Source organism: Anabrus simplex, chromosome 14 (assembly GCF_040414725.1).
Source record: "Anabrus simplex isolate iqAnaSimp1 chromosome 14, ASM4041472v1, whole genome shotgun sequence".
NCBI classification, from domain to species: Eukaryota; Metazoa; Arthropoda; class Insecta; order Orthoptera; family Tettigoniidae; genus Anabrus; species Anabrus simplex.
In genome coordinates, this window is record NC_090278.1 from 73559118 (window position 1) to 73585716 (window position 26599).

Below are 26599 nucleotides of genomic sequence, written 5' to 3' on the forward strand. Positions count from 1 at the left end.
AGAAACTTAGGGGCCGTAGAATACTGCCCTGTGGGGCAACACTAAGTTTCATTTTCCATTTAGAGGCCTTGTCGTTTACTGTTACACGCTGTTGACGGTTACTCATAATGTTATGTATAAAAGTAATAGGAATATCATATACACCTGTAGTCTTTGATTTAATCGAGTACAGAGCCATTTAACCTGATTTTCTGTGACACTGTGAAATGTGAATGGCGGATTGGTTGGAGGGGAGGGCGGTGAGTCGGTGCAGTTAATTTGGGTAGGTTGAATATTTATTCTACTAAAGTAATCGTTCAGTTCGTCAAGTGGAATGTCAGGAGTTGTCTATCTCTGTTGATGTTTTCCTATTCCCAGAGCTCTAAGTTGGTCCCATGCGCGATTAGAATTTAAGTTGTTAGCTGAAATCCGAAAATATATGCATTTTTTAAATTTCTGATTAACTGCTTTGTGCGATTTCTTAAGATGCGATTAGATTCGAAGTCTGTGTCATCTAGGGTTTGTTTATAATGTCGAAATAACGAGTCACGGTGGGCCATCATTCTCTTGCCTTCATCATCTAGCCATGGACAAGAAGGACGAGTAACCTGTATTCGACGCGCATTATTTGTATAAAATGTCACTTCTTTATTGCTTATCACATGACCATTATTATAATAACATTACCGTATTTGTTCTAAACCAGAATATTGCATCCTTACTCAAAGTGTTTATTCTTGCATTCATTTCACTTCTACGCGGAATATATGAAATTCTGCAGTTATGTTGGGATGGGAGTAACAGAGGTAGCTGAGGGACCGGGGCTTGTCGTCCAAGGAGTCCAGACACCCCAGGAGTTTTAACGAAAGTTCTTTTATTGAGCATTTTATATATAATGTGCATTAATATTAGCTTCCGGAGTCCGACTCCTTGGCTGAATTATCAGTGTTGAGGCCTTCGGTTCAGACGGTTCCGGGTTCGATTCCCGGCTGGGTCGGGGATTTTAATCGCGTCTGAATAATTCTTCTGGCTTGGGACTGGGTGTTTGTCCCAACATATTCATATTCAGACAACATACTACATTACCAACCACCAAATAAACACACAACACTGATTACATCCCTCTATATGGGGTTGGCGTCGGGAAGGACATCCGGCCGTAAAACAGGGCCAAATCCACATGTGCGACACATTTCGCACCCGCGACCCCACAGATGTGGGAAAAGTGGGGAAGAAGAAGAAGAAGGAAATTACTATTAGCTTCCGGAATCTGCACGAATCCACCACTCTTACTTGGATCCAAGGACACTCATTTCCTTTTTCGGTATTCTACACCACCTAAACTATGGAAGTTTGGACACCTATCAAAATAAATTCTGGATGAATGGGCCCCCCCCAAACTGAAATCCTGGCTACGCTACTGGCTTGACGTATAAAATGTGTTCCCTGCGCTACCGATGCGAGAGGCTGGTGTGACCGTTGCAACTAAAGGGAAGCATTAATGTTCAAAATCCTGCAATACAATATCGATCACTGTTACAGTATGCTGCTTTTTTCAGTATACTAAGCTAATTTGAGTTGCATATCACCAGAAATACAGCTAATAATGTTCAGCTCTCGAAACTTGCCCGGCAGGTAAAGTCTTATCGGGCCCTCGAAGTAGCCGAGAAATTACGCGCCGGGTAACGACGATTTATGCTGCCGATAGCGCTGCCTGGGAGTGGTCGGACGGAAACATCCTTTTACGCGGAGGGCAAATTACGCGCTACTTTACCAGTAGGTGGTAGAACCGGCCCTAAGTCGGAAATATTTTCTTGAGATTTTGATTTAATTCTCTACGATAAAACTTTCACCAAAAGAACAATGTTACACACGTATTATTACAGTTAAACAGAAGTACGGTGTGATTATATAATTAAACATCTTGTAGTATTTGACCCCTACTCGACCCGAGGTAATCAGTCTCCCAGGCAGCAATCACATTACGAGAGTGGAGCCCGAGCCTCGCGGAGCGGCAGCTGTGGATTTGTTTGAGATTTCCGACCTCGTTGGGCCCTTAATCTCAATATGACATGTGGCTCTTAGAGCGTAGACTGTGTTTAGATGGGATTTATTTAAGGGATGTCTTGTTGATTGTTGGTGCATGCAGTGTTTCTGGGTGGGAAGGTTTTGGGTTGCGGTACTTGGATTATGTAGTGCTCGTTAGTAGGGAGAGAAGATTTTTTAGAAGTTGTATGGTGGGGATGGTTTGTGATGTGCGGTTTAGATGGTGCGTCGGAGGGGGTTGAGGTATAATAGAGACGGAATTTGTTGGTTAGGCTGTTGTGGGTGACGGAAGTGCTTGCCCGCTATGTAGTGAGCTTTAATGGCATTTTTAAAGAGTGGGAAACCTGGGTATGATGCAGCGTGTTTGCCTTTGCAGTTGGCGCATTTAGCTTGATCTCGAGGGACTGAGTAGACGGTGTGGTGGTAATCACCACATCTGTTGCAGCGGGTTTGGTTTGGACAGTTTGCTGCTAGGTGGTTTAGTTGAAGGCAATTATAGCATATGTAAATTAGGGAAGTTCGTGGTCGTGGCTTCTTTCGGTTTGTACGGGTTCGATTCTGGGTGGGTGGAGGTTGGCAGGTGGTTGTGGTTGTGACGAGGGTAGTGATTGTTGAGAGGTTTGATAATTTTGAGGATGTTTTTAACTGTGGAGAGACGATTTGGTTGGGTTCTGTGACTGCAGGTTGCGTGATCTTTGGATCTGTTTGGATTCCACGACAGTGGTTACTGACATTGGTCTTATATATCCTATCCTTTCTGAATTGACGTAAGCCCCCTGGCTGTCTCGTGAGAATTCTGGAAAGTATGCGGCAGTTCGGTGGTGAGGGATGACGAACAGGTTGGATGTTTGAGCCCTTGTATGTCTCTCATGAACATTTGAGAAGTAATGGAAACGCGAAGAAAGGTAAGATGGGGATGATGTAGTTAGCACTCGATGGAGGAGAGACAAAGTATGATGGTTACGGCGAACATGGAGTTATATTCGATTCATATTGAAAAAACCTAAAATCTCTTTTCCAGTCAGTGACCGGGTCAGGGATGGAATGAATGAAGCCCCATCTTGCTGGCAAGGATAGGAATTGTAGCGGCTGCCGAAGCCTCTCGCACTCCTCTGGGGGAATGATTAATGGCTGACAGATTAAATGAAATGATAGTGGAGAATGTTGCTGGAATGAAAGATGACAGGGAAAAACGGAGTACCCGGAGAAAAACCTATCCCGCCTCCGGTTTGTCCAGAACAAATCTCACATGGAGTGACCCGGATTTGAACCACCGAACCCAGCGGTGAGATGCCGACGCGCTGCCGCCTGAACCACGGAGATTGTTTCGATTCATTTTACTGAATCGATTCATTTGATTCCGTTCACGTTACGGAATCGATACAGTAATCAGATTCACGGCACATTAGTGTCACTGTTCCTGTTACTTCTGTATATTGATAGCAGCAACATACCCACTGCTCCCTGCTGCCACCTGATTTTCATTCTATGAACTACGTTTTTATGCACATCTAGCTTTCAGATTCAGGTTTCTACTGCAGGCACCTTTCATGTTACAAAGCCTTTCCCCCACAGTGACAACTACATTAAATAAGTACTGTATATAGAATTAGATGAAAAAATATCTTTACCCACAGTCATCAGTGATTTGCATTTAGGGCTGTAGCCCAGTTGGCAGATTCCCTCTCAACTGTTTGCCTAGTCCTTTCTTAAATGATTGTGAAGAGCATGGAATATTCACGGGTTTCGGATTCAACGTGTTTTAGGTAAGTTATTCCGTCAGTCGGCTCACTTACTCACTGTCGACGTACACCGGTGATCTCGTGATTCGATGATTTAAAAAATGGCGTATGGCTTTTAGTGCCGGGAGTGTCCGAGGGCATGTTTGGCTCGCCACGTGCAGGTCTTTCAATTTGGCACCCGTAGGCGACCTGCGCGTCATGATGAGGATGAAATGACGATGAAGACGATAAGTACACCCAGCCCCCGTACCAGAGAAATTAACCAATGATGATTAAAATTCACGACCCTGCTGGGAATCGAACTCGGCACCCCTGTGACCAAAGGCCAGCACGTAACCATTTAGCCATGGAGCCGGACTCGATTATTGAAATTTTGTGCAATAATATGACATACGAACTGAGAGAATACCGAGCGGTTCTTCCCAATATAAAACAGATCGTAATTTTGAGTGGTCATGAGCATGACTCATAGGCATGGGGGAGGCTAGAGAGTTGAGTTGAATTAGTTGGCGAATGTTTTTTTTTTTTTTTTTTTTGCTAGGGGCTTTACGCCGCACCGACACAGATAGGTCTTATGGAGACGATGGGAGAGGAAAGGCCTAGGAGTTGGAAGGAAGCGGCCGTGGCCTTAATTAAGATACAGCCCCAGCATTTGCCTGGTGTGAAAATGGGAAACCACGGAAAACCATCTTCAGAGCTGCCGATAGTGGGATTCGAACCTACTATCTCCCGGATGCAAGCTCACAGCCGCGCGCCTCTACGCGCACGGCCAACTCGCCCGGTAGTTGGCGAATGTCAACTAGTGTATTTTATAATACTAAGATTCATTGAACTATTAAATACCTAGGTAGAATAACCTAATAGCGCACCTACTTACTAGCTACTTTGGAATTTATGTTTTGACTATCATTTTAACAAAGCAAAGCAATACAAAGTCATCTCCGTACAGGCCATAAAGGCCCTTCGAGTGGTGGAAGGTAAAGGCTTCCGCTATCCGTAACCTTGGCTCTTGCTGGGTTGGAGTGGTTAGCTCCACGTCCGGCCGCCTTTGCCCCCAGGAATTAACCTGGTACTCATTTATGGTGTAGGATGAGTGAACATCAGGGTCATGTGCACCTCCGAAATATCATTTTAACACTGAAAATAAATCCAACTATTGTTTAAACCTCCCTGTATAAAGAGGACAGTGAATGCAAGAGGGTATTTCTTTGACATGAGCTGAGAGCGGGAGTCTGTTATAGCGTACGATTACTTTGCTGAGCCATGGCTCTGTAATGTGTCTCCCCCGCAGCGGAAGTTCGGCTCCCCGCCAATGTCCAGTGTTCCGTTAATGAACCGTGCGTTTGTGTGTTGCGTCTCATTGATGCGTGAGTGAACCACTTATGCTGCGAGTCGGCTGAATCGTGTGCCGTGAGCTCGCCGTTCCTGCGATTCGATTCACTCGGGCAGTTGAATGAATCGATACACTACTTCGAACCATACACTCCGTAGGCAACACTACTGCGTATCTCTGCTGTCAGTATTTGTAATTGAGCGTATGTCTAGGAACGACGCAGAGTTCTTATTTATCTCCTCAACTGTGTTTACTGCGACCGAGTTCACTTCATTAAATTCCATCACACCAGTCTTAAATTCGTGATAGAGTCGAAAACCGAACTTGGACCAAGCAAGTGGAAAGCCGTTATTTTAACAGCAGCACCACTGACTGATAGACTTGACCCTGGCACACAGGTTGACACATGTTTCCGAAGGAGGCGTACACAAAGCCCTCGCCTTACCAATGGGGCGCGCAACGTAAGATCTATTGTCAAGACAAGATTTCATCATTCAGATGTCTCATAAAATCTGTATGTAGAAGGATGTTGGTGATCTTTTTAAAACCGGGCGAGTTGGTTGTGCGGTTAGGAGCGCGCGGCTGTGGGCTCGCATCTGAGAGATAGTGAGTTCGAACCCCTCTGTCGACAGCCCTGAAGATGGTTTTCCGTGGTTTCCCATTTTCACACCAGGTAAATGCTGGGGCTGTACCTTAATTAAGGCCACGGCCACTTCCTTCCCATTTCTAGGCCTTCCCTGTCCCATCGTCGCTATAAGACCTATCTTGTCGGCGCGACGTAAAACAACTAGCAAAAAAGATCTTTTTAAAACACCACTCAAATACATTCGCCTACTAATGTCATTTCACGCCATCTCTCCACTGACAGCTCGGATCATACCGCTTAGTTGAGCAGCTCGTCTCCTTATTCGCAAGTCTTCCCATGCCAAACGTTGTAACATCTTCGTAACGTTACTTTTTTGTCGAAAATCGCCGTTTTCCCTTGTTTTCCAGTTCTCTAATCAAGTAATCCTGGTGAGGGGTCCCTTGCATTGGAACCAAACTCTAACTGCAGTCTTACCAGAGATTTTACATTCTTACTACAGCACCTAAATAACCTCGTAACTATATGAAGAGTTCTATAGCCTAACCTTTATTTACAATCCCGTTTATGTGATTACCCGATTGAAGATCTTTCTGTATATTAACACCTGGCTACTTACAGTGATTCCCATGAGGAACTTTCACCCCCATCAGCGCAGTAATTAAAAGTGAAGGGACTTTTCCTCTTTGTGAAACTCACAAACTGACTTTCCACCCCGTTTAGCATCGTATACCATTGCTGCTGTCCATCGCATTACGTTGTCCAGGTCTCGTAGTTGCTCATAATCTTGTAACATATTTAATACTCTATACAGTGTAATATCTCAGAATAGCCAAACCTGTGGTTCCACTTCTTTATTCATATCATTTATATACTGTATATAAGAAGACATGAAGTTCCAATAATAGTGCCTTGAAAAACACCCCTCTTAATGATTACAAGATCAGATAACTCTTCACCTTCCCTAATTCTCTGGGTTCTGTATTCTAGAAATATAGTCACCCATTCAGACACTCTTTTGTCTAGTTAAACTGCACTCGTTTTTGACAGCAGTCAGCCTGTCAAATGCATTAGATAGGTCAAACGCGACACAGTCCATTTGACCTTGTGAATCTAAAATATCTGCTATAATCCTAGAAGTTCAGCTTGTGAGGAGTAACTTTTCCTACACCCAAACTCTCTCCTAAGGAGAACTACACTGTTACTATAGTATCTTTAAGAAATGTATTCGTTCATATAATTAAAAACTATTTATTTCAGCCAAAATCTGTTCTGTTTATTGTACAGTACACTTAGGGAAATTAAATGCAGTTGTTTTCAGCTATACATTGGTATGCTTTATTTTATTTTCAAGTTGACTGGTACGCACATCACCTTCAGGAATAATTGCAGACGATGACATTTCTTCGTCGCCCGTAAATGATCACTCTGCTGCTCCATAGTTACTGAAAAGAAATATATCATTTCAAGATTATTGTTATTTAAGACAGTAAGGTATACCTCACATGAAGCTGTGTTGTCAACTCGCATCACAACATAACAAAACAACCAGATTTCCGGATAGTTACGAAGGGTCATACACTAAGTGAGAATCGTACCGTTTTGGAAATGCAGGACCAGATGAAATCTATGTTTCTTTGTATTTTGTTAATGCTGGGGAGGCTTCAACTCTGCCTCTCCTCCGTTGTGATCATCCAGTAACATCTGTGGCCTCTGTTTTAAAAATCTTATTAATCCTTCCCATCCAAAGTTAATTTTTATTTATGCTGGGACTCCCCAACCACGCCTCCCCTACGGGGAAGGCCCAGCCTCGCCCCCCCCCCCCCGGTGGCGATCATCTAGTAACTTCTGTCGCCTCCATTTTAAAAATCTTATTAATCCTTCATCCAGAGTTAATTTTTATTTATACTGGGGAAGCCCCAACCCCCTCTTCTCCGGGGGAGGCCCCAGCCTCGCCTCCCCCCGTGTGGCGATCATCCAGTAACACCTGTCGCCTCCGTTTCTTAAATTCTTATTAGTCCTTCGTCTGAAGTTAATTTTGTTTTAATGCCGGGGAGGCCCAATTTTGTTTTAATGCTGGAATTGCCCAACCCCGCCTCCCCGCCGGGGGAGGCCCCATCTTCGCCTCCCCGTCCGTGGCGATCATCCAGTAACGTCTGACGCCTCCACTTTTAAAATTCTTTCCGTCCTTCGTCTAAAGTTAGTTTTGTTTTTATGCTGGGGAGGCCAACCCCGCCTCCCCACTGGGGGACGACTCATCCTCGCCTCCCCCTCCATGGGGATCATCCCGTAATACCTGTCGCCTCCTCGTCTCCCCCTCCGTGGCGATCATCCAGTAACATCTGTCGCCTCCGTTTAAAAAATTCTTATTAGTCCTTCGTCTCAAGTTAATTTTGTTTCCTTCTGGGGAGGCTCAACCCCGCCTCCCCGCTGGGGGAGGCCCCATCCTCGCCTCCCGCTCCTTGGCGATCATCCAGTAACATCTATCGCCTCCGTTTTTAAAATTCTTATTTCTACAGTTAATTTTGTTTTTATGCTGGGGAGACCCAACCCCGCCTCCTCACTGGGGGGAGGCCCCATCCTCACCACGCCCCCCCTCCGTGGCGATCGTCCAGTAACATCTGTCGCCTCCGTTTTTCAAATTCTTATCAAACTTACCACACCATTCTTATCTCAATCATTGCTATGTTTTTTCTCATGTCTCCGCAATCTATAGACACAGTATTAGTAGTGTAGTCGGTGACCGAATACACTGTTGAATGTTAATTAGTTTCTCCCCTAGACGGCAGCATCACATTCGGTAGTACATGTATTGAAGACCAGTGGAACAAACGTCTTAAAACGTTTGGTCGGCGGCTCAGCCTTACGAAGACCGAATACCTGGAGTGCGGTTCCCAAACGGATGGCTTGTTCTTGCTCCTGCATGAAAACAGTCGACGAAGCATTTTTAGACGTCCATAAATGTTTCTCGATTGAAGTGTTACCAGATCTCAGGCATTCAGTACGTCTAGAAGATCCGTGTGCTTGAAATGAAATCCAAGAAGGTCGTCCGCCCAGTAGAAGAGTATCGATCAGAATGTTGGCCTACAACAAAATATAATTAACAGTTGCTCACATAATCAAAATGGGGATGCTACGTTGATCCCTGAGAGTCACTGGTTGAACCATGAAGACAAGAAGACATCCAGAACACCGCCAGAGTCGTCCGCTGTGAAGGCATGGACATGAGAGAGCAGATACGGAGTCCATCCTCCAGGTCTTGGTTTGTTGTAAACCATACAGCTAGGCACAATGCTTCCTAGATACAGTCAGGACAGACTGAATATAAGTTTCCTATTGAAGCATAATCTGGAAGCTTACATTTTATTTCGTAGGTGTGATCATTAGTCTGCTCCTAGTAAAGATTTAGCAGAAATTGCATAATAGACTTCAGAAATATTCCGAAGACAATACATTACAATACAATATGAAGCAGTTTCTGTACACACAATAACACATGCCTGACATACAACTACTCATAGAGTAGTTAATACCAGATACATATATCAATTAAAAGGATATCACAGTATTTAAGTAATGTTTCACAAGCCGATGCATTATTGATTTTTCTGGAAAATGAAGCGTTGATTATTCCGTTGTGCAGCGTTCTGGCAGGGACTTCCGATGTGAGGTATTACTTCTTCACACAATATTCGGATGCTTTACATGGAACGCTCCCGACGGAACTCGTTATAATATGGCTCCAGAATAATTAGTCTCTCCCAAGTTGGCGGACTTGACTCTGCTCCAGTCCGGTGGTATTTAAGATGCACGCATCCACCCCCCTCCAGTCGACAGTTTCACCATCACATAAAAACTCCTTCGGGACAAAATTCCAGCAGTTTGACGACTCCAAATTCGCAAATATGAAGTATTGAAGCTTCCACCTAATCAGTACATATGTTTTCCATCTTATCTTCGTCTGCGTTAATCGGTATGAGAGTTAAAACTTTGCAATAATATTATGTGCGCAGGTGATATATGTTGAATGTACAATATTCTTGGATTGTGAAGTGTCCACTGTTCCACATTAAAACTTATGACTAGATGAATAAAACATTTTGAAGTACAGGTTAATTCTTGCGGCGTGTTGTATATGCGACTATGTTATGATTTATGATCAGCTGTGTTCGTCTACTGGTGGAATAATAGTATGAGTTTCTTGAGGTAATATGAACGCGTGTGTTGAAATCAGGTAGTTGTCCGGTGTTTTAGTGCGGGACTTCGTCGATGTATACACAAAGCTTATAGTTTATTTTAAGACTGAATTGACCATAAAATTTTATAGATAAGGAGGAGGAGGACGCGGATAGGAGGAGGAGGAAGAAGAGTCCTTTCATCCTTTCGATAAGAGAACTGGGTTTGAATCTATGTTTTTTCTATTGTAACTAAATCAGATTATCATTTACCGAGCGAGTTGGCTACGCAGTATGGTTTTGTTCTGTACTTTTTTATTTTCGCACAAGACAAATGATAGAAAGCAAATCATTTGAAGTTGTACTTTTGTTGTATTCATATTATCGTTTACCGAGCGAGTTGGCTACGCAGTATGGTTTTCTGTAGTTTTTTATTTTCGCACAAGACAAATGATAGAAGGCAAATCATTTGAAGTTATACTTTTGTTGTATTCATATTATCGTTTACCGAGCGAGTTGGCTACGCAATATGTGCACTGCCTTATGCATAAGATCGCGATGTATATTCGATAGAAATGTAAAGATATGCCTTAACCGAACGGGAAGAGGAGGAGGACGTCATAACAGCCGCTATCTTACACAAGCTGTTCAGAATTCTAGTCATTATTTTTTTCTCCGTTCGAATCCATCTTCTTAGAACAAAGGTATCCCCTGACATGTTCTGAACACATGTTGTAAGTAACGTCATCGTTTTTTTATTCTAGTCTTGTTATGTTTTAATCTCTTATTTAGTGTTCTGAACACATCAATCAATTATAGCCTTGTTATGTTTCAATCACTTCTTTTGTGATCTTATTTTCTTAGAACAAAGGTATCCCCTGACATGTTCTGAACACAATATGTTGTAAGTAACGACATCGAGTACAGTGTTTGATTCTAGTCTTGTTATGTTTTAATCACTAATTTAGTGATCTGAACACATCAAACAATGTTCTGAACGCACGTTGAAGTTAGCGACATCGAGTACAGTGTTTGATTCTAGGCTTGTTATGTTTCAATCACTTCTTCTGTGATCTGCAAGTCTAAACATGCACAACTATAATTATGTCATCGGTGCAGGTTAAAAACACGTGCACACTCTTGCCTTCGCGTTGCAGGTTTAAACTTGTTCGATAGAGATATAAATCTATGCCTTGACATAGGAGGAGGAGGAGGAGGCCGAGGCCTTAACAGCCTATGTATAGCCGCCATTCTTTAAAGATGGCCGTAACACCTGTCAAATGCACGTAGAATTTTTTCAAATTACCCGTCACCACATTTCAAAGGTATGTGGTTTAGTGCTGTAAAGATAGCAGCATGATGCTCTCTTGATTAAAGATGGGAGCTGTTAGAAAAGCACGTGGAATTTTTCAAATTACCCTCCACCACATGTATAAGGATGAGGTTTAGTGCCGTAAAGATAGTAGCACGATGCGTTGTTGTTTAAAGATGGCGGTTGACAGCTGTCAAAACCACGTAGAATTTTTCAAATTGTTTGCCACCACATTTCAAAGGTAGTAGCTAAAGATGCCAGCACGATGCTTTGTTGATTAAAGATGGCCGCTGTCAGAAAAAACACGTGGAATTTTTCAAATTGCCCGTCACCACATTTCAAAGGTAGTAGCTAAAGATAGCAACACGATGCTTTGTTGATTAAAGATGGCCGCTGTCAAAAATCAGGTAACTTTTTTACAAACAGGAGCATGTCAAATTTCAAATTGCCCTCCACCGCATGCATAAGGATCTTCATAACAGCAGCCGCCATCTTGTGCAGTAGCCTCTAAGCTAGCTTTATTCATAAGAGCCCATGTATAGCCGCCATCTTACGCAAGCATCCCTAGGGCGTCTCATAAGAGCAGCAGCCATCTTGTGTGAACACCCCTAGGCCATCTCATAAGAAGCTATGTATTTTCGCCATCTTGTGGCTGCCATCTTGCGCAAGCGTCCCTAGGGAGTCGCATAAGAGCAGCAGCCATTTTGTTCAAGCACCCTTAAGCTGTCTCATAAGAAGCTATGTATAGCCGCCATCTTGTAGAATTAGATAGCCCCCATCTTGTGCAAGTACCCCTAAGGAGTCTCATACGGAGCCATGAATAGCCGTCAACTTACGCAATCGTCCCTAGGGTGTCTCATAAGGAGCTGTGTATAACAGCCATCTTGCTGCCACCATCTTGCGCAAGCACCCTTAAGACGTCTCATAAGGAGCCGTGTATAGCCGCCATCTTGTGAAATTGGCGTCGGGAAGGGCATCCGGCCGTAAAACTGAGGTTAGGCTCCTCCATTAGGTTAGGCTTGCTGTCTTGTACGTCAAAAGTTAGGTTAAGCTCGCTCTCTTATGCGTCAGGTAGGGCATCCGGCCGTAAAACTGAGGTTTGCTAGCTCTCTTACGCGTAAAAAGTTAGGTTAAGCCCCTCCAAGGTGGCGGATGTGAGGTTAGGCTCGCGCTCTTCGCCAGCATAGCAATGCGGTGGAGGCCTCTGCGGAGGGCCCGTGGAGGTGGATTCTGCCGAATTCCTGGCTTATACTACTTAGGCTGTTTCTCCAGAACTGCATTTAGACCGGAAGTGATATTGAAAATTTGTTGGTTTTTTAATAGAACTATCCAAGACTCACAATTTCAAGCCTATCCCGGCCGTTTAGCCCTTCAACCTTCAACACAATTGACGAAATTGCTTAATTTTACGTTTTTCGTAGTATGGAGAGCCCTACTTTGTCTGCTATGTCATTTTGCTTTATTTTATTTTGTTGTATTATATTTTAAGGCTGAGGTTTGTAATTCTTGAATTATTCTTTGATTCATAAAATGTGCTGTTCATACACCTCACTCCCTTCCGTCTATTTCTCACTCAATCGCTCTCAGCGCAGAGAGACCAGAGCTGCCAGCCCAAGCACAGGACCCTTGGTTAAACCCTCTTTTACTTGAATCTACGTATATCTGAAGTATTTGCAATAAATGGTATTTTTTCTTTCCTTACAGGTGAGAAGACAGACATGGAATTCCCGCTAACGAGTGGAAATCTGCAAGGGGGTGATCACGATTCTGACTGTGCGATGGTGTACTTCGATTTGGAGACCACCGGCTTAGGAAATAGCGCTGAAATATGTCAGATCGGGGCATATTATGCAGAGAAGGACTTTTCAAGATATGTGTGTCCCAAGCGTGATTTCGATAGTGGAGCTGCCGAAACAACCGGATTTTATAAGAAAGATGGTATTCTTTATCTACGTGGAGAACGTGTTCAAACTGTGCCAATCTTTGAAGCTTGGTTACACTTCTTGGAGTTCCTCGAGAGTGCTAGTAGAAGTGTCGTGTTGGTCATTCACAATAGACCATTTGATTCTCGCTTTCTTTTGCGCGATTTATTGACATTTGAGTTGATCGACAACTTTAGGAGACTTTGCATTGGCATGATAGATACTTTACCCCTCTGTAGGGAAATATTCCCTGAGAGGAAACAAGTTGGTAAGCGGTACAAGCTACAAGAACTTGTTGGAGATATTCTGGGTAAAGAGCATGCATCTGGTAGCCACAACGCTGTAGTTGATGTAAGAAATTTGGAAAAACTGTTGAAGCAAGCTAATGTAGAACTTGAAATATTGAAAAAGCATTACTTACCTCTATCTAAGTTAGAATATTCGTACTTCAAGAGAAAGAAAGAGAATTTTCTCAAATATAAACTTCCTAATTTACCCCGAGACATAACGAAAAAGATCATTGTAGCTGATGAGATATCCTACGAGGACTTAGTGCGGGCCTATGCCGAAGGAAGAGAAACCGGTGTTAAATTGTTGCTGCCTGATGAGAAGAAAATTAGGAAACCAAGAGTCTCCAAAAAGCAGAGTGCCGTTGAGGACATTACTGATTCTCTCACGGGGTTGAAAATATCTTCCTGAGACGTCGCTCCTTTCCTTTTGTTTGACGCTATACCAGTTCAGTGGTTTAAATTTCGGGGAACTCTAAAAGTATTCAACCAAAACCGATGGGAACCCTGACTGCATGAACATATTTAACCTAGGACAAAACATAAAATAGTGTTGGATAGTAGGCAGTAAATTTGCCATTTGTGTATATTCAATAAAATTTTATAATTTACAACAGAGTCTCACTAACCTCTAAGTCATTGCTGTTTTATTTAGACCTTTCCTCTTATCCTTTGTGTCTAAGGCATACAGTTTCACTCTCATAGTCAGACTGTTTTGTTTTCTCTACGTCTCATTCAAAATTTCCTCTGGTAAAACAACATGGGACTCAATAACTTTCCTGCACGATTCACTTAGAAATGGCAAGCCCAGTCCACAGAAAGTTTGAATGAAAGATATTCGTGCAGGTACCACAGGTTACGTCTCAAAACTCACGGGCTAAAATTAGAAGATAATAGTATCAAACCAAGCGACTGCAAACTGGTAGCTAAATTAAGATTCTAATCAGTCTCAAAATTCTTGACTCCGGACAGCAGGTGCCAGAGATGACCGCAGGAGGGATGAAGTGCGCGCTGACTCCCGCTGCCCTTTAACCCGTGTTTATCCACCCAATTTTAGAATGGGATATCCCATGCATTGTTAACAGGAATTATCACTCTACCACAGACCGAATTCTCCAAGTATAACACTGATCTTTACTCAGTTATTCTCGAGCGGTTTAGAACACAGAATTCATTACTTCGCAAAAGGGTAAACTAAATTTAGTGTACAACGGTTATCGGTTTTATACGCAAAGCGAAAAGAAGACAGGTAAAACAGTAAGGTTTTGTCATAAAAGACTTGTCATCTGCGTGGTCCGGTAAAGTTACAATTGCAAATGACAATAGCGTTTTAAGTGAAACAGGCCACCAGTGTGTGCCTGATGTCCCTGGTATTCTCAGCCTCCTATCGTACATACTTTCTGCGAGGTTACACAACGGGCCCTCTTGGTGAGAGAGTTGCCAATGACCAGAGGGCACGCAGTTCCGACTGGCGCTAACAATGAACCTTTTCGCACAATTTCGATTACATTTTCAAATATCTACAGTCGTTCAATAAAAAAAGATATTAGCCAACAACAGGCAAAGTTTTCTATTCAGAATTTGGAACAATGTCTGGTTGTCCACTGTAACATGTGCTGACTAACAAGGAGAGGCCAGACCCTGCGTCCAACCGATTTCAACGAGCTTCAATGTACCTGTTGAGGGAGAGGGACACTCAACAGTAACTTGTGTATAAGGGTTTAGGCTTTCGTTATCGAAAACAATGAGGTCAAATGTCACGGCGCAGGATCCGATTCGGACCAAGTGGAGGTGATAGAACACTAAAGTGCGAATAAATTTTACTTGAATATGTCAGGACCGCAACGTAATAATTTCCGAAAAATTGATAAATCCCTGATTCCAATGCAAAGCATATATACTACGAGAATTACACAGCAGTCAACAGGCGCCGTGGCTGGTTTTTCACCGTACTTGTCTGTGAACGTCGCCGAAGTGAGTTCGAGTCTCGTCGCAACTATTTTTTGTAAAATATATTCGCACGCGTTGCTTTACGTCACGCCGACACAGATAGGTCATATGGTCTTGTGAGAACGTTTAGGCCTATATCAATTTCAGATAGGAGATAAAGTGTATTGTAACTTGCGTAATATTTTTGTACCATTCTTATCTTCACGTTCCCTCAAATCTTTCTTTCTTAATCCGTTCACCCTCCAAGGTATGTTTTTCTCTCGGATTCAGCGAGGGATCCCACCTTTACCGCCTCAAGGGCAGTGTCCTGGAGAGTGAGACTTTGGGTCGGGGATACAACTGGGGATGAGGAGCAGTACCTCGTCCAGGTGACCTCACCTGCTATGCTGAACAGGAGCCTTGGGGGGGGGGGGGGAGAAGATTGGAAGGAAGCGGCCGTGGCCTTCATTTAGGCACCATCCCGACATGTGCCTGGAGGAGAAGTGGGGAAAACCACTTCGAAGATGGCCGAGATGTGAATAGAAACCCCCTCTACACAGCTGACCCTCCCGAGGCTGAGTGGAGCCCGTTCCATCCCTCGTACCACTTTTCAAATTTCGTGGCAGAGACGAGAATCGAACCCGGGCCTCCGGGAGTGGCAGCTAATCACACTAACCACTACATCGCAGAGGTGGCCGAAGTTGTACTTTGTCTTAAAATAATAGTCACAACACTGGCCGTAGTTTGACTATGTATTAATCAGAGATCAATTTTCCCCCCGTCGGTAACCTTGAAGGCGGTTTTCCGTGGTTTCCTATTTTCACACAAGGAAAATGCTGGGACTGCACCTTAATTAAGGCCACGGTCACTTCCTTTCATTTCCCATGCTTATGTCGCCGAAAATCATCAGTGTGTTAGTGCGATGTTAAATCACTAGAAAGGAAAAAATATCAATTTTCTCACATGAATTCATTTGTGATTGTATTCTAAATAATGCGGGGTTTGGGAGAACTCGTTTGAGGCAGTGATAAACATTCTATTCTCCCTTGCAGCCTGTAATTTGGAAAGAAGTACAAACTCACCACTCGATTACAATATGACAACAACGAACTCGTACAGAATCAACATAGGCTACTGTTTACCTACGTTCTACCAAACAACAGTACCAACTATATATAAGAAGTTTCTCAAACAAATGTATGAAAGGAATTCTAGGAAACTTTTCAGTGATATTACATTGATCCTGTCCACCTCTGTGGTGTAGTGGTTAGCGTGATTAGCTGCCACCCTCGGAGGCCCGGGTTCGATTCCCGGCTCTGCCACGAAATTTGAAAATTGGTACGAGGGCTGGAACGGGATCCACTCAGCCTCGGTAGGTCAACTGAGTAGAGGTGCGTTCGAGTCCCGTCTCAGCCATCCTCGAAGTGGTTTCCCACTTCTCCTCCAGGCAAATGCCGGGATGCTACATAACTTAGGGCCACGGCCACTTCCTTCCCTCTTCCTTGTCTCTCCCTTCCCATCCCCCAACAAGGCCCCTGTTCAGCATAGCAGGTGCGGCCGCCTTGGCGAGGTACTGGTCATCGTCCCCAGTTTTATCCCCCGACCCAATGTCTCACGCTCCAGAACATTGCCCTTGAGGCGGTAGAGGTGGGATCCCTCGCTGAGTCCGAGGGAAAAACCTACCCTGGAGAGTAAACAGAAGCAGAAGAAGAAGAAATCACGGATGAACAGCGCTCTCTTCTTCGTTATTGTAGCGTTGATATGCGCATTAAAATTAAAATAAAGAAATTTATAACATTAAATAAAATTTAGTATCGGTAAAACCATAACATAAAATCAAACAAGGTAAAATACACGGCAACTAACGGCAGGATGTGGACAGTGGAAGGAACCCTACGAGGTTATGGATCGAAGAACTTTTATGGCCGAAACTTCAACAAAGGATTATTTAGTTAATATCTGTTTATTATTTTGAAAATCAAAGAAAAGGAAATAAGGAACGCTACTGGAAGCATAAACACAAAATAGAAATACAAACACTGATGTAATTAAGTTGCAGTCTTGTCGGTACTAGTCATGAAGGAAAATGCCTTGTGAAGTTTAGATGTGAAGGCAAATATGTCCACTGCGCAGAGTGGGTCGATATCCAAACGAAATTACAAGTTGAAAATGTGAACCAACCGCCTTCACCAAAAATTAAAATACACGTCATAGGAAAATAATTCCAAATGAAGCAGAATTACTGATGTCAATCTTAGTGAGAAATTTAATTTTAACTTACAAAGCTGTTAGAAAAGGCTTGCCTCGTGGTATGTGAAAATGGATGTAAAACCTCTTTACACCACCGTAAATTAAAACTTGAAATAATATAATATAAATAAATAATATAAAATTAAGTTAGCCTACATTAGGAAATTTAAGATTTATTTACCCCAAGAAAACCAAAGCTCCCCATGGAGCTGAGTTTCCCGGACAACACGTCCGCTCTACATGATCCCGAGGACAGAAAGAAGCTTCCCGAAGATGTCCGCCCTGGGTGGTGCAACAGGAAACAGCACAGCAACATTAATGACCAATGAGTGCACAGGAGTTACCTTTCGATATTTTGAAACCAATCGAATTTAAATGATTAATTTGACGCTTGTTTCGAAAACTTCTCGGAGCTTGTGTCTTGTGAAAGTCCTAGAAAAACCGATATTGAGATACAGGTGTCCGACAAATTTCACCGATAAAATTTAATACCATTCTTAAACGATCCAAATTTTACTCCTAGCACACGTCACAATTATGCCCAAATTAAAGAGCGCCGTTGAACTTGTTAGTTTTATCTGACGGCATCCCTTTTTCCTCCTTCTTGTGTTCCCAAAATGTCTTCAGGAATTCGCTGTGGTGTGTATTCCGTTCTTCTGTCTACTGTTTTGCAGTGATATTTTTAGCTTTCTCTACGAATGTGTGGTTTTCAACCAGAATTCCAAAGTACAATTTTTATGGTATTGTCTGTAGCGTTTATTTCTTATAAATCCTCCTTAATTTCTTCCAACCAGTTGTTATTGACCTCCTTTGAATTGATTATAATCAATAGCTTTTTTTTTTAGTAAATCTGTTATTGTCCGTTCCACAGATGTAACTATAGAATTTCAAACCTCTCCTACGTTCGGCGTCAGTACAGTTATCTGTTGCTGTGTACAGGTCTGTAGTTCATCTTTTAATCCATATACCATTTACATGAGTGGGACCATATATATTTTCTAAGACATTTTCGTTCTTGCTTTACAATTTCATCAGTTTTAGAGTGGCTTCCTAGAGATGTAGTTTCTGAGGCATATAACTCTTCCGGCAAAACAACTTCATGAAATGGCGAAGTATCGCATTACGCGATAATATCATTATACCGTGGTAAGAAGGTGCGGGCATGAATGGGTGGATAGAGAAAACATCAAATTTTAATTTAAAACTCTAAAATTCGAAACTTTATTTCTTTCCTTGGTTTCTTAGTCTTTCTTTCAGATTTTAAACTTTGTTAACACTTTGAAGACGATGTCACCCCATGTGGGGTGACGGACCCTCATACAAAATGTAGTATGTCACCCCTCATGGGGTGACACGGCAGTGTGTCCAGGCCTTTCAACTTTAGGCTGTCGCACGAAACTAGCGCTACCATTCGCTGTTGTATTGCATTGCTTGTTCACGTAAGGTGTTCACAGAGTGCAGCGCAGTGCCCATTTCTTTCTCAGCACGCTGAGCATTGCGCAACAAACAGTGGAATTTCTCTGACATTTATCACCCCATGGGGTGACATACGCAACCATCAGAATTCAATTATTAATGGCAAGGAAAATAATGTGTATTGGAGTCTATTATTACTTTATTACATACTCGTTGAGATTTAGCACTCAGATGAAATTGTAAACCGGGGCTACGTGTGAATTAGAAAAATGTTTGTGCAAACCTGGGAATGTTCCCCAGTAATTGTCACTGGCTGATGATTTGGTTGAATCATTGCCCGATGCAGTACCGGAATCTTTGCTAGTGTCCTCACTACACAAACTACTGTTGAATTCTGACTCGGAAAAGGTGGCATCACATTGTAAATCGTAAATGTCAACATCTCTTGATTCAACACTCGAACCCTTTTCAGGTTGTTCTTCTATCTCTCTATCGGTAATCATGGCTTACTCAACACAGAAACACATACCATGAATTAATTTCTTGTCACAAAACTGTAAATTACAAGGAATTCATTGAAAGGCGCGTAATTCAACAGCTCACAGTAGGTACTGAGCACAGTGTTCCACAACAACAAAGGTAAAAAGGCCGACACCCCTGTAGGGGTGACATGCGCTTTCTCTGTTTCATAGTCAACCTAATAACCATATGTCACCCCAATGGGGGGGGACACAAAAATAGTAACTTTGAACATAAAATATGTCTTTGATTATCATCTACGAATGAAATTACGAACATCCGTAGCCCACAACAACCTGAAAAATGTATACGGCATTTCAGCAGTTTACCGCGGAAAAAGCAAATGTACACGTCGACGCTAAAGTGTTAAATAATAACAAATAATCAGGTACAAAGAGGTGAGTTAGATAGCTCAAACCTTACACAGTCACCAAGAGCACTACTGCTCCAATCAATTACAAGTAATGAGACCAGGCTCCAACATTTTCAACACAAGAAAGAGACTCTTTGCTCCACACAATTACTCTCGAAACTTTACAAGATCTAAGCCCCTCAAAGGCACAATTCAACTTTTACATTAGGTAAACAACCACCAGCTCCACTGTCTTACACGCTCGACAGTCTACATAGCATTAAATAAGAAATAGAATAAGAATAGTTAACAGGGGCAATAAGTACCTATTCTACCTGGCCTTAGTAAAAAAAAAAAGAAGGTTAAAGTTATTGGTCTGAAATCAAAATGTTTCGAGGCGAACACTTGCACTCCTTGAAATACACTTGAAAATAATTAAGACCCTATGTGGGCTTATGCCCGAAGTTACAGAGGCTAAGCCTATACTGCAGAGGTGACTAGATGAAGACAAAGTGTTGAAATATCCTTCATTTCTGCTCGCTTACACCGCGTATAGGACAAAAACTTATACCACTGAAACACCCGCTTCATGACACATCCATTTATTACGAGCTGTTGACTACAACTGACTTTCACACACACACACACACACACACACACACACACACATGGCAATTCAAAAACGTCCAAAGAATAAAACAAATGAAGATAAACCACTTGACTAAATTAATATGAATTACCAACACATAACCTCAATGTTGTATTCCTAAAATATGTACAAGATATGATACATGACATTTTCATGAGAAACCCAACACAAAGATTGCATTACAAAAGCAAAATTTTAAAGTGTACGAAAACATAGTCACCTCAATACCAAGTTGAAGGGGAATACAAGAGTGTAATCTCTAAGTTACCCTAAGGTCTTTAGACTTGTTTGAAAAATTACATTTAAGATTGCATTACGAAACCTTCCCCTCGAGTTAGCCTTCTGAGACTATTACATGTATGTCGGATGGAGATATACTACATTTGCAATTCTATGTGTGTGCGCTGATTGCATAAGGGTGGATTGTAACAACAGAGAGATTAATCTTGTAATGTTTTGCATTATAAGTTTTTCTGTTCTGAACACTGATAGCCAACATGTTTCGTCTTGTTCTACAATCAATTCTAGTGTGTGCTAATTGTAACTTGTCTTGACGAAGCAGAGTAGCGACAAAAGTTTTCAGTTTAATAGTCAATATGTTTTGTCTTGTCGGATAAAGACATTCACCATGTCAATTCTATATTTTTACAATTGCATTCTGTAACTAGATTGAACCTGTTTTGTCTTGTCGGATACAGCATTTGCTCATCCTACAATATTTTTGCATGCTGAAAAAAGTATTACTTTCTCCTTACCGCCTGCTCCTCCTACCGCTTTCTCCTCAATCGAAAAACTTATGCGACGAGGATAACGCTACATAATGTAAGTGTATTTGTTTGTCATGTTACGTTTAATTGAGTAAAGCATCTGTTTTTAAGAGGAGAGATAGAGCTAATCTCAGTAACTGTAAGGAGGAGTCCTTTTGCCAGGAGGAGGAGGAGCAGCCCATTTGCCCTTCTGCTAGGAGGAGGATCCCTTTTGCCAGGAAGAGTAGACCTTTTGCCCTATAGATGGGGAGGTGTTCTTTTTGGCCATTTGCCCTTTTGCTAGGAGGAGGTGCCCTTGTGCTGCTACCTTAGCATAACCTATGTACATGGACTTAGAGCACAAAGAATAGTTTTGTTTAAAAATGTTGTGTACCTTTTGCCAGGAAGAGTAGTCCTTTTGCCCTAGAGATGAGGAGGAGGTGTTCTTTTTGCCCTTTTGCTAGGAGGAGGTGCCCCATTGTCAGGAGGACGAGGAGGAGGAGGAGGAGGCCTTAACAGCCTATGTATAGCCGCCATCTTGTGCAGTAGCCTCTAAGCTAGCTTTCTTCATAAGAGCCTGTGTATAGCTGCCATCTTTTGCAGTAGAATGCATGTTTAAACTTGTTTGATAGAGACATAAAGCTATGCCTTGACAGAGGAGGAGGAGAAGGAGGTCATAACAGCCTATGTATAACCGCCATCTTGTACAGTAGCCTCTAAGCTTGCTTTCTTCATAAGCACGTGGCTTTAAAGAGCACGTAGAATTTAAAATTGTCTGCCACCACGTGCCTAAGATGGCATCCATTTAGCCCCGTCATGATGGCAGCACGATGCTCTCTTGTTTAGGCTTGTGGCGTGTCTAAGTCCCGTTAAGATCAATTTAAATTCCGCGCTATAAAGTTTACTTCCGTCAAGATAGCAGTAAGCCATGTGCATGTAGTTAAAGATAGCGGCTGACAGCTGTCAAAAATGCTCGTGGAATTTCAAATTGCCCGCCACCGCGTGCCTAAGGTAGTAGCTGTGAGGTTTAGTGCAGTCAAGATGGCAGCACGGTGCCCTGTTGATTAAAGATGGCTTCTGTCAGCTGTCAAAAAACATGTAGCTTTGTTTACAAACAAGAGCACGTGGAATTTCAAATTGCCCGCCACCACATGTCAAAGGTAGTAGCCGTGAGGTTTAGTGCTGTAAAGATGACAGCACGATGCTCTGAGACTATGTATAGCAGGCACCTTGCACAAGCGCCCATAGCCGTCATCATTCTCCATAAGAAGCCGTGTATAGCCGCCATATTGCGCAAGCGTCCCTAAGACATCTCATAAGACGCTATGTATAGCAGCCATCTTGTGCAATTAGATAGCCGCCATTTTGCGCAAGCGCCCTTAAGCCGTATCATAAGGAGCTGTGTATAGCCCCATCTTGTAGAATTAGATAGTCGCCATCTTGCGCAAGCGCCCTTAAGCCGTCTCATAAGGAGCTGTGTATAGCCCCATCTTGTAGAATTAGATAGTCGCATCTTGCGCAAGCGTCCCTAGGACGTCTCATAAGAGCCCATGTATAGCAGCCATCTTGCACAAGCGCCCCTAGACCGTCTCCTAAGAGCAGCAGTCATCTTGCGCAAGCGCCCTTAAGCCGTCTCATAAGAAGCTATGTATAGTCGCCATCTTGTGCAATTAGATAGCCGCCATCTTGCGCAAGCGTCCCGTCCCTAGGGCGTCTCATAAGAGCCTATGTATAGCAGCCATCTTGTGCAATTAGATAGCCGCCATCTTGCGCAAGCGCCCTTAAGCCTTCTCATAACGAGCTGGGTATAGCCCCCATCTTGTAGAATTAGATAGCCGCCATCTTGCGCAAGCGTCCTTAGGGAGTCTCATAAGAGCCTATGTATAGCAGCCATCTTGTGCAATTAGATAGCCGCCATCTTGCGCAAGCGCCCTTAAGGTGTCTCATAATGAGCTGTGTATAGCCGCCATCTTATGCAATTGGCGTCGGGAAGGGATTCCGGCCCTAAAACTGAGGCTAGGCTCCTCCATTCGGTTAGGTGTGCTGTCTTATGCTAATCTCCATTGCCCTACTACTCAAAATAACGTCTCGAGAATACCCATTGCCCTACTACTCAAGATAGCGTCAGGAAGGGAATCCGGCCGTAAAACTGAGGTTAGGCCCCTCCAAGAGAGGGGCTCTGAGGTTAGGCTTGCTGTCTTGCGCTTAAGAAGTAAGGTTAAGCCCCTCCAAGATAGCGTCTGTGAGGTTAAGCTCGCTCTCTTAAGCGTCAGGAAGGGCATCTTGTCGTAAAACTGAGGTTAGGTCCCTTCATTATGTTAGGCTTGCTCTCTTACGGGTAAAAAGTAAGTTTAAGCCCTCCAAGATGGCGGATGTGAGGTTAAGCATGCAGTTTTAGCCAGCGCAGTCAGTGAGGAGGAGGCCTCTGCGGAGGGTGTGGAGGTGGAGGCGCCCCCCCGCCCCCAAAGTATCTATTTATAGCCAATTCAAAGCTGGTATTCCAGTTGCCTTTATCATGTCTGAGCTGATATCATCAAAGCCTGGGAACATCCCATTTCGCATGCTCTTCAGTGCTGTTTCTACCTCAAGCGTTGTTAATGGGTATCTGTAAGTTTTGGCCTCGCCTATACAACAGTCATTGGTGGTGGTGTTACCCACATCTCCATTTAGCAGCACGTTGAAGTAATTCATTTCATCCCGGATCCCTTCCTCTGTTTGTATTACCATCATCTGTTTCCAGTGCAAAGATGTTTACATATTCATTTCTTTTACTGTTTACTATTTTGTACAGTAGTTTCCTGCTTCCTTGACAACCTTCCTCTATCCTTGTAGTAAAGTCATCCCAGCACTTTTCCTTTTCTTCCTGTTATTTATTATTTATTTATTAATACCGCAATAATTAACTATAGGTAGTAAACTATTTTCTACACATTACTATCCACTAATCACCCAACAAGCGGTATGTTCCGAGCTGTCATTGTAGAGATAGCGTGTATTACATCAGTAGACGAGTAACCATGGATTAATTTTGAGTGGACTTCTTAAAAGTAGGAGAGATCCAATGCCAAGTTGCCTGTGGAAAGAGTGTTTCGAGGGACTGAAAATGACCTGAACAATGTTGAGAGATGGACAGTAGATAATGGTATAATGATAAATGGGATGAAAAGTCAGGTTGTAAGTTTCACCAAGAGAGGAAAAATCCTCTCATTTTTAATTACTGTGTTGATGGGGTGAACGTTCCTCATGGGGATTACTGTAAGTACCCAGGTGTTAATTCTTTTTTTACAATTGGCTTTACGTCGCACCGACACAGATATGTCTCATGGCGACGATGAGATAGGAAAGGGCTAGGAGTTGGAAGGTCAGGGCTGCCGACAGTGGGATTCGAACCCACTATCTTCCGGATGCAAGCTTACAGTTGCGGGTCCCTAACCTCACGGCAAACTTGCCCGGTGAGGTGTTAATTCTAGAAGGATATATATATTAATTGGGGGTAATTATATAAAAGGCATTTGTTTTGGGTGGTTTGAGACAAAATAGTAGTGTTACGAAAATGTTGCAAAGTTTGGGCTGGGAAGACTTGGGAGAAAGGAGACGAGTTGCTCGAGTAAGTGGTATGTTCCAAGCTATCAGTGGAGAGATGGTTTGTAATGACATCAGTAGACGAATAAGTTTGAGTGGTGTTTTTAAAAATAGGAAAGATCACAATATGAAGATAAAGCTGGAATTCAAGAGGATAAATTGAGGCGAATATTATTTTATATGAAGAGGAGTTAAGGACTGGAATCATTTACCAAGGGAGATGTTCAATAAATTTCCAATTTTTAAAAATGTATTCAAGGAAAGACTAGGTAAATAACAGATAGGGAATCTGCTACCTGGCAGTGGTGACTGGTTTGGTTCAGTGTTGTGTGACGTCATTGCCAGGCGGCGGAGCGAGAACCTGCCGTGACAGGAAAAGCAATGGTCGATTATGTAATTACGCCACCATAATAATTAGTGCTGTAAATGTACGAAATGATGTGACAGATACATACTGACACATATAAAACTGTAACAATCAATTTCTCATCTCATAATTATGTCCAATTAATACATCTTATGACAGCAGTGGAAATCCGACAAATTGTGTGCTGTGGATTGACAGGCGATTCAATAACAATTTACTTGCTAGAACAGAGGAGATATGCTAAACAAAATATAAAGTTATTCACAGCGAAACCGTAAAACAGGTAACAAGATAGCCTATTAGGAAGTAACAAGCTATAGGACAACAAAATACAAGTATAGTTCATGTTCCATAGATTTAAATTTACAGATTTTGTAAGAAAAATGTGAGAAATTATGAGTTCCTAATTCATATGCTTATAATTTGTCAGTCTCAATACAAACTGCTCAGAACTTAACGTAATATTTTTCAGTTTTTGCATATTTCATTGGGAGGACTTGAATATTCGTGATCTCTCTTGCAGCTGCCCGATCTTCCCCCTCTTTTTGAATACCAAGATCACTGCACATTTTCACATCAAACCAACTGCGCATAAGTCCCTGAACTTGGACATAGGAATGTGTGCCGATTCATATTCCATTACATGTCTTACTTTCATCTTTTCGAAAAGATGGAGAGATTTTTTCTGTTTAGTGATGAACCAGTAACGGTCAACGTTAGAAAACCATCTTGGAGGATTCCATAGTTCATAGTCCTCATAGGATGTCCTTTCTCGGTGTGGACAGCCCTGACAAAGAGCGACGATGTCTAGGAAACACTGGTGCATGCTAGAATCAAGACGTGGGCTACCACTAGTCTTAGAATATCCCTTTTCGATAGTCGATTTCGTGAACGTCAAGCCTTCAGCGTTTGGAGCTGCAGCCAATAGGCAACGGGGCAGTCTCCTGTGTTGTCAAGGCTGCTTCACGAGCTACTGCCCTGTCCTCTGCTGTTGTCAATAATCAACACCTGATCAGTGGACTACCCCGCACCTGTCGGACATACAGCAGCATGTCGTGCGCGGTGGGTCGAGGGGAGAGGGACGCAGCGCTTGGGCTGCAATATCAGTCTCCGATGCCTTGCTCTCAGAAATACGTGCGACATTTTTTCTCACTGGTTTCAAGTTTTGTAAATGGAACAATGCGTCAGGATCTTACATTATAATGTCCTTTAAATTTCCATCGTTCTCATTTGAGGTTTGGGCTTCACCGATAGCCCTGGTAGCCCTCAGTATACGCCCCTGCTGGGAAAATGTTAAAGATATTTCTTTTTCTGTTCATTTAATTGTCTTCTTCTTCTTCTTCTTCTTCTCAAACAGATGAATATTTATTTGATTTTCAGTGAAAGCTATACAAAGTATTTCGCGAACGC

The 26599-nt window shown here is 42.7% G+C and overlaps 1 protein-coding gene across 1 annotated transcript in view; it reads left to right on the forward strand.

Annotated features, from left to right (window-relative positions):
* Positions 1 to 14014, forward strand: part of LOC136885257 (DNA polymerase III subunit epsilon) — a 28531-nt gene extending 14517 nt beyond the window's left edge. The window contains exon 2 of the mRNA XM_067157735.2: positions 12875 to 14014. Within this exon, the coding sequence (XP_067013836.2) occupies positions 12875 to 13791 (917 nt within the window). The 3' untranslated portion in view covers positions 13792 to 14014. The remainder of the gene's footprint in view (positions 1 to 12874) is intronic.
* Positions 14015 to 26599: the final 12585 nt, after the last annotated feature.